At 45.6% G+C, this 9,009-nt stretch overlaps 1 protein-coding gene across 1 annotated transcript; it reads right to left on the bottom strand.

Moving 5' to 3' along the window:
- Positions 1 to 509: 509 nt before the first annotated feature.
- LOC139109905 (uncharacterized) lies at positions 510 to 8,947 on the bottom strand. Its single transcript, XM_070669347.1, has 5 exons — positions 8,365 to 8,947; positions 8,180 to 8,278; positions 7,636 to 8,110; positions 6,441 to 7,528; positions 510 to 1,183 (listed from the first exon to the last, which is right to left on the bottom strand). The coding sequence occupies exons 4-5, from the start codon at positions 6,915 to 6,917 to the stop codon at positions 521 to 523; spliced, it is 1,140 nt and encodes a 379-aa protein (XP_070525448.1). The 5' UTR covers positions 6,918 to 7,528; positions 7,636 to 8,110; positions 8,180 to 8,278; positions 8,365 to 8,947; the 3' UTR covers positions 510 to 520.
- Positions 8,948 to 9,009: the final 62 nt, after the last annotated feature.

The following is a 9,009-nucleotide window of genomic DNA, read 5'->3' as shown; positions in this document are numbered from 1 at the left end:
AAATCGTTTGCGCTCTTCGTCCTTCATTTGATCTGGAGAATAATAGTGCACAGCAGGTAGCGAACCGACGTAGTTTTGGTTTTCTTTCTTGTTAAATAAATGTGGAAAAGTACCTTTAACTACGGCCCCCTGCAGTCCGAAAGCTTTAGGTAACTCGGCTAAAGCCATAGGCATGTAATTGACGCTGTCAACAAATTTTGTTCGTCCGAGGGTCATTACTATTATTTTCAAACCGTTCAAAATTAAATCCGGTTTTTGCCGAGTATCCTGCGTTTCTACAAGGTGTTTCAAAATGAACTGTGCATCGAATGCTTTAGCATTGTGAACGATGCAGATAAATTTTTTTAAATATTTTGTTTCAAGTGTGGCAAAATTAACAAGCTGCTTTACAGGATCGGGATGAAATACAAATTCGCGTGTACCACACCATCGGCAACGAATCGTCATGTCGTCTATCGCGGCGCATGTTTCGCAAATTTGTTGGGCGACGCAAAAAGTGGGAACGTGAGTTTTTATATTTTCAGCCTTCGAGCGACACGTCTTGACGTGTTTCAAAATCGTAAAAGATGAAGGCAATTCGATTTCTAGCATCGTTATTTGTAACGTCGTTTTCCTCCGTCGGCTCTGACGCCGTGCTTGTTCCAGCCTGAGCGAAGTTGTTGTTTATTGCTTTTTGTTTGAAAGGGTGCATGAAACAACGATGGTTCGCGGGCTGCTTCGATCGGCACAGCCTACAATATAGCTCATGGCAATTGTGCGACGAAGCTGTCTTAACAAATCGCCCGCAACCATCACAGTTTCGAACGGATTTGCACACGCTTTCGCAAGATTTTCCGTCGTAGGATTTTTCCATACGATGTCGTTCAAAACAGGCAGGGCCGAAAAACGTACGATTACACGCATCGCATGCAACAATCGCTGCGCCGCGAGTTTCACAAATTGGCGTTGCGTAACAGCGCGGACAGCGTTTCGCACACCGATGTCCCCTTTCGTTTCTGTACCCTTTATTACACAGAGTGCAGAATCCCCCGCGAGAACCGGCTGCGGCGGTTAAATTTAGTATGGGATTGTAGTGGCGCGAATCTTCGTAATACATTATATTTAATTGATGAGCGGGTTCATGCGCTAAAGAGAGTGTAACGCGGCACCGTCGTACAGTGGTTTTTCGCCGAGAGCAAACGTGCTAAATATACTGTTACGCCCGGTATACGGAGCAGCGTGAAGCTGCCGGCTCGCTCCGAAGTCTCGGTTCCCCGTTGCCAGGGGAACGAGGATTATTATTATTTGTTAAATGACAGTTCTGCCCGTGCCTTGAACTGGTGCAGTCGCTGTATCTCATTGTTCTTATTAAACCGTTCGTTCTTTTTATAAATCGTCTCTTTCTTTCGCGGAGCTCCGGCGCCGCGAGTTTGTGTGTGAGTGTGTGAGAGACGCGAACGCTGAAACGTCCGCCGACCCGTTCCCGGCGTAACATTTTGGGGGCTCGTCCGGGATGGCTACGCATGCGGTGAAGAGGAGGCGATCCCGTCAGGAGGATCCTGCTTCGTCTGAGGCGGCGGCGTTCGAGTCGCTTCGCCAGGAGATGCGTCAACTGCGGGTCGAGCAGGAACAGAGGGAGGAGAGTCTGCGAGCTGAGATTCGTCTGCGTGATGATGCGATCACGAGGATGCAGAGCCGAATATTGCAGCTAAGTCCCTCCAATAATTTTTCGCGCGTCTCCGATGTTCTTCCGGCGGAGGGGGGCGCGAGTTTTGTTCCGGATGTCCCTCCGGTTGAGGGTGACGCGCGTTCCGTGTCCGGGTTGAATCTAAAGTTAGACACATATGACGGTTCCGTTCCGTTGCGGGAGTTCTTTTCCCAATTTGATTTAATCGCTCGGGCGAAGCAGTGGGGACAGGAGGCGAGAACTGTTGCCCTTGTTTCTTGTCTTCGGGGTAGAGCGCGTTCGGTTCTTTGTTCTTTTCAAGATTCCGAGGGCATGGGTTACGCGGAGCTAAGAGCAAAGCTCGAGTTGTGTTTCGGGGAGCCGCGGTCTTCTCAGAATTATTATTCGCTTTTTACAAATCGGAAACAGAAGGAGGGGGAAGATTTTGCTTCTTTTGGGACGGAATTAGAGCGGTTGTCTCAATTAGCTTATCCAGAATGTCCCTATGAGGTACGGGACAAGATCGCTTGTGCTCAGTTTATTTCTGCGTTATTAGACGGTAGGGTTAAGAGAACGTTGCAGTTAGAAGGAATTTCTTCACTTAAGAAGGCGATTGAGAGATCGAAAGAGATCGGGACGATTTTCGGGGAATCTTTTGATAGGAGAGTGTCAGGTTATCAGGGACGCGCGAGTTCTTTTAGAAATTTTAATTCTTTTCGTTCGGAAAAGTCCAGGGGGGACGTTAAGGAAAACGAAGGGAAAGGGGAAAGTTCGGTAAATTTTAGGAAGTATAAAGGGAGTAAGTTTTCTCGGGAGACGAAGGGGGGGGCTCGAGGAGAGTGTTGGCTTTGCGGGAAGCCAGGACACTTCCAAAATCAGTGCCCCACCCGTAAGGGAAACTCGGAATAGTCGACCTCTTCGGGGGGGGTCGGCTAAAGTAAAGGGGGCCCCGAGAGAGTTGTTTTCCAGAAGAATCGGTTATTCTTCACGTGATTTTTGTTTTGCAGGAAAAATTAATGGTAGGGAATGTAATTTCAGAGTTGACACGGGCTCTGATATTACTATTTTGAGTTCTAAGTTTTTCGGAAAGGGGAATTTAGTTTTGCAATCGCTTAGAGAGGGGCTAAGATTTCGATATCCTACAGGGGAGGATGTTTCCATTAGAGGAGAAGCTAAAGTTTCTTTGGAGGTAGGAAAGTTTGCTCTTGAAATGAGCATGTTTGTAGCAGGAATTTTGGATGATTGTCTTCTCGGGGCGGATTTTCTGAGGAAGGTTGGTTTTTCTAAAATTTTTGACGAAGCTTTTGGTTCTTGTCGGAATTCTTTGAGGGTGGCCAAAGTCGAACAGACTTCCGGGGTGAATTCTTCTTTTCCTCAAAAGCTTTTTAAAGAAAGCTTGAAGGAATTAAATGATGAGCAGAAGAATGTAGCTTCTTCATTCTTTAAAGAATTTCAAGGGATATTTTCGGAGGAAATTGTTGCAGGGAATTGCGAGTTAGTGAAACATAGGATTGATGTAGCGGACGCTCTTCCGATTAGACAGGTTCCTCGTCGGATTCCTTTTCGAATGAGGGATGAGGTTGATGGGATTATCGAAGACATGAAGAACCGTGGGGTAATTGAGGAGTCACGAAGTCCTTGGGTTTCTCCAGCAGTTTTAGTTAAAAAGAAGGATGGAACAATTAGATTCTGCGTCGATTATAGGAAAGTTAATGCGGTTACGGTAAAAGATTCTTTTCCTCTGCCAAGAATAGATGATATTTTAGATCGTTTGGCTGGGAATTCCTGGTTTGCTACTCTTGATCTTAAGAGTGGGTATTGGCAAATCAGGATGGATCCAAGGGACAAGGAGAAAACAGCTTTTTCCATAGGAAAAGGGCTTTGGCAATTCACTGTCATGCCTTTTGGTCTCACGAATGCTCCGGCAACTTTTGAACGATTTATGGAAAGGGTTTTAGAAGGGCTTCTTTCTAAGAGTTGTTTTGTGTATTTGGATGACGTGATAGTTTTTGGAAGAAGTTTCGAAGGACTTATGGAGAATCTTAATGAGGTGTTTCTTCGTTTGAGAAAATTCAATTTGAAAATCAATCCAGGGAAGTGTTTTCTTTTCAGTAGGAAAGTTAAATACTTAGGTCATGTGGTTTCTTCAGAAGGGGTAGCTACTGATCAGGAGAAAGTAGCAGCAGTAATAGATTGGCCAGTTCCTCATACGAAGAAGCAATTGAGAAGCTTCTTAGGTTTTTGCTCGTATTATAGGAGATTTGTGAAAGGTTTTTCTTCGATAGCGAAGCCACTTCATTATTTGACGGGAAATTTGGTGAAATTTTCTTGGACGAATGATTGTCAGGAGGCTTTTGAATCCTTGAAGCGAGCCTTAACTTCTCCTCCAGTGTTAGCGTTTCCGAAGGAAGAAGGTCAGTTTATTTTAGATACTGATGCTTTTGGAATAGGAATCGGGGCTGTTCTTTCACAGAGACAAGGGGATGAGGAGAAGGTTATAGCGTATTTCAGTCGGGTTTTATCGAAGTCTGAAAGGAATTATTGTGTTACTCGACGCGAGCTTTTAGCTATTGTAGATGCAGTCAAATCTTTTCGTCATTTTCTTTTAGGAGGGAAATTTTTAATTCGCACGGATCATATTTCTTTAAGGTGGCTCTTGTCTTTTAAGGAACTCGAGGGTCAGTTAGCTCGCTGGGTAGAAAGATTACAGCAATTTCAGTTCGAAATTGCTTATAGAAAGGGGACTTCTCATGGGAATGCCGATGGTTTATCGAGACGGCTTTGTGAAGCGGAAAACTGTCGGTATTGTTTTAGGGTTGAGCAAAAAAGTCTTCCCGAAGGAGGGGAGACTGTGGCTCGAATAGTCTTCCAAAAGGAGGAGTTAGATCTTTGGAAGAGGGATCAGCGGGAGGATCCGAGTTTTAATGTTTTAATACAGGCGAAAGAGTCTGGGGAACGTCTTTCCCGTTCGGAATTTTCTTCTTCAGATACAACGGGAAGAGTTCTTAATTCTTATTGGGATTCCCTCGTTTTAGAGAACGGAGTTCTTTATAAGAAATGGATAGCTCCAAATTTAAAGAAGGTGCTGTTGCAATTAGTGGTTCCTCGTAAACGGATTAAGGGGGTTCTGGCTGATGCTCATGATTCTCCTTCGGTTGGGCACTTTGAAATCAATAAGACTCTAGATAGGATTCGAAAGCGTTTTTATTGGGTTTCTTGCAAGCAAGATGTAGAAGATTGGTGTCGTTCATGTTCGGTTTGTTGTTCAAAAAAGGGACCTTCCGGCAAAGGGAAATCTTCTTTGCAGATTTACAATGTCGGATCTCCGTTTCAGAGATTACAGATGGATGTTCTTGGTCCTTTTCCTATATCTTCTTCTGGGAATAGGTTTCTTTTAGTAATTGTAGATTGTTTTTCTAAATGGGTGGAAGCATTTCCGGTGAGGAATATTAGGGCAAGAACGGTAGCTGAAGTTTTTGTTAGGGAAATTATTTCAAGATTTGGAGTTCCTGAGGAGATACATACAGATCAGGGACGAAACTTTGAGTCCGGTCTTTTGAAAGAGTTGTTGAATCTTTTGGGGGTTAGGAAAACTAGGACTACTGCTTTACATCCACAATCGGATGGGCAGGTGGAGCGACAGCATCGTACGGTTTTGGAATATCTTTCAAAATTTGTTTCAGAAAATCAAAAGGATTGGGATCGTTGGGTTTCAATGTTTTTGTTAGCTTATAGGTCTTCGAAGCATGAGGTCACTGAGGTTTCTCCGGCGGAGCTCTGTTTTGGCAGGGATTTGAGGTTACCGTTAGATTTGACGCGGGGAATGCTTCTCAGTCTTCTCAGTTTTCAGCTTCTCAAGGAGAGTTTGTTAGGGGTTTAAGACAAAGGCTTGATGAAATCCATTCTCAAGTCAGGAGGAAGATGGCGGTTAAGTCCTCTCGTGTTAAGGCGTTTTATGACAAGAATGTTAGAAATGTTTTATTCCAAGAGGGACAGAAGGTTTGGTTTTTTAATCCTTGTAGAGTTAGAGGTAAGGCTCCTAAATTGCAAAGTAATTGGGAAGGACCTTACTTGATTTTGAAAAAGTTAGGGGAGGTGGTGTTTTGTATACAGAAGTCGCCTAAACATAGAAAAAAAGTCGTCCATGCGGATAGGTTGGCTCCGTATTTTGAAAGGGAAATTAAATAGATTTTGGGGGCCGTGTTTGTTTTTTTTTGGGGGGAGAAAATTGATTTTTCTTTGGAAACTGCTTTTCTTCTTTCTCTTTTGAGGAGGAGTTTAGCTGGACGGGGAGGAAGGAGAATTTTCTTCAGGAGAAACGTGTTCCGCTCCGTTTCAAGATGAAGGAAGATTTTTCATTAAGAAGACTGTTCTTCCCATGGTTTTTGATCTGTGGTTTTCCATGGGACGAAGGGCTAATGCCGGAACAGGAACTTGGGGAGACCTTGAGTCGGAGGGTCCACAGAAAGTTATGCCCCCCCCTTGTTTGAAGATTTTAAGAGGAGCAGCGGAATCGGGCTGGGAGCCAAGGACGGAAGCATCTTCGCGCTGAGGAAGATTCTTCGCGTCGCTTCGTGGAGTTCAGGAACTTGGACAGGAGTCCAAGGTGGAACAGGAAGCCACGGAGGCCCCCCCCTGATTGTCGGGGCGACAATCTGGAGGAAGGGGGGGGGGGCAGTGTTACGCCCGGTATACGGAGCAGCGTGAAGCTGCCGGCTCGCTCCGAAGTCTCGGTTCCCCGTTGCCAGGGGAACGAGGATTATTATTATTTGTTAAATGACAGTTCTGCCCGTGCCTTGAACTGGTGCAGTCGCTGTATCTCATTGTTCTTATTAAACCGTTCGTTCTTTTTATAAATCGTCTCTTTCTTTCGCGGAGCTCCGGCGCCGCGAATTTGTGTGTGAGTGTGTGAGAGACGCGAACGCGGAAACGTCCGCCGACCCGTTCCCGGCGTAACAATACATATTTTTATTAGGATATTTTCCTCAAGCAGAACCCGTTGAAAACGCTCAATCTCGCGAATTCCACATCCTTCCGCGGGTATGGCGATACCGGCTTTCCTTGTCAGCTCAAGCGCTAACTCGCGTTGTAGCGAGGAGGTACGGTATCTTACGGAATTCCATCTCTTATGGAGCTCTCCCTCGCGCAAATTTCCTCGCTCGGAATAGATTCGCGCCACTACGAGTGAACGCGAAAGACACAAATTTTTTGTATTCGCGAGTTGTAAAATCGAGCGTTTAGCAACCCCCGCGTGTGTTAATTTATTTGACATGCCTCCGCGGCCGACGGGAAGCGCCGCGTTAAAAACTTGAACGTTAAATTTTTCCGCGACATTAATCCCACCGGCGCTTTGTGTTACCGAACTTACGAGATTCCATATATCCTCATGATTTAAGTCCCGTACAGGACGGAACGACAGCCCCGCTGGGCCGTGGGTTAAATTCGCGGAGTTAAACGCTAAGCCTACATAATTTCCCGGCTCTCTCGAACGCACCGCGTACGCGTGGATTTCGCGGAACGCACTTTCCAGCCAACGGGAAATATGTGACCATCGGGTGGCGGACGTATTTTAAATGTGGCCTCTCGCCCGAGTAATTTAAAATTTTTTAATTGTCGTGAGTTTTCCGCGTGTAATTCTACATAATTAAATCTATCGCCAACCTCGTCTCGGTGTTCAAACTGGCCACCTTGCTGTTGCTGCTGGTGTTGTGATAGCTGGTGTTCGAGTTGTTCGCTCTTGGCACCGTCGTCGTCGTCGCTGACGATATCGTTAAAGATGCTGTCTTCTTCGGAGTACCAGTTTATCGGCTCCGTCACATTTGAGGAGTTGCGGGAAGTAGACGTCGACGACACGCTATCACGTCGAATTTTGCCACCACCATGCTGTATTTTTGAAAACGAAAAACTTATTAATCTCGCCTAATTGTTAGATTAAAATTAATATTTTTCGCGACGCGTCGACTACATCACACGATATTAAAGCAACTCACCTCCAGTTGCTTTATACACACGCGCGGTAAAATGGTCCCCGACTCGCTTTCTTCTTAATATTCAGGCGAGTAAGAAATAGTATCTGACAAAAAAATATCGGCGCAGTATTATAACGGAACAAGCGCGGTAATAAAAATGTAGGTAAAAAGCTATAATTACCTTGAGGATAAGAGTGTACAGCTTCATCGCTCTCCGCTAGCACTATCACGCTTTCCATCGGTTCTTCCTCTTCTTCCTCTCCTTCATCCTTTTCCTCGCCTTCTTCCACATCCTCTAGCGTGTTTTCTTCCTCATCTTTTTCTTAAGTGACCAAATCATCATCCGATGACATTTCGCGCATTGTCACGGCCCGTAGTTTTCCCGCGTCGTTATCCTTCTCCTCCTTCTCCTCCTCTTTCATCGTCTCCTCTTCTTCCTCCTCTTCATTTTCTTCTTCATTGGAATCTAATTCCATTGTTGTCTCATTTTCCACATCTGGAAAAGAAAATATTTTATTAGTAGATATTCAAATCTTTAATACAATTTTTAAATCAATAAACTTACTCTGAGTGAAAATAAGCGATTCGACCGAGCTCGGAATCCTCTCGCCGGCGAATACCACGGAGTCATCATCGTCGTTGTCGGAATTTTCCGCGGGGACTTCTGTTAATTAAAGCGCATTTTTATTTTATCACGCTGACTTAGATATCACAGGTTTATTGTTAAAAACGATTTGAATTAATATTAACCTGCAGTTCCAAGAGCATCATGAGCGTTCTGTTCACGTCGTGCAAAGTCAGGATCGATACGTCTTTTCCCTATCAAAAATCAATAATTTTAACGCCAATTTAATAAATAAATACCCACTCTGGGAGCCACGAGACCTTGCCGTTGATGAGTGGGCTTAGCCGGGAGGACGGTGGGGATCGCGCCCGTCACCAACTAGTTTGGTGGCGGACGGGATCCCGTCGCCTGCCTCACGACGAGTAAAAGAGCTAACGGGGCGTACTCTGCTGTATCGGCTTAGTCCGCCCCGAGTGTGACTGAAGAGGATCCCTATAAACGGGCTCTCCTCGATGCATGGGACTCTCCGCAAGGAGAGTATGAATGAATGTAAAGACGTGGGGCGGGTTGTGCTACCGGTGACCAAGAAGTGGCTTATCCAAGCCAAGGTGTTCGGACCGTGCCGAGGGCTGCGTGGCGCAGGGGGAGCTGCGTCTTGAACGGTCACTCCTGGACACCGGGCGAAATCCAGGAGTAAGAAGCCAAGCCCCGGGCAACGCGGCTCTGCCCGGGTGATACCGCGCTTCCGCGATACTCGTGGGAACTTTATGGAACCGGACAAATTAAAAAACTTAAACTTAGATAACACCCTCCAGGGCGGAACCTCGAAA

This window comes from Cardiocondyla obscurior, linkage group LG02 (genome assembly GCF_019399895.1).
Source record: "Cardiocondyla obscurior isolate alpha-2009 linkage group LG02, Cobs3.1, whole genome shotgun sequence".
In the NCBI taxonomy this organism is placed as follows: Eukaryota; Metazoa; Arthropoda; class Insecta; order Hymenoptera; family Formicidae; genus Cardiocondyla; species Cardiocondyla obscurior.
Note: the sequence above shows the minus strand (reverse complement) of the source record. Positions and strands in the feature narration are given on the sequence as shown.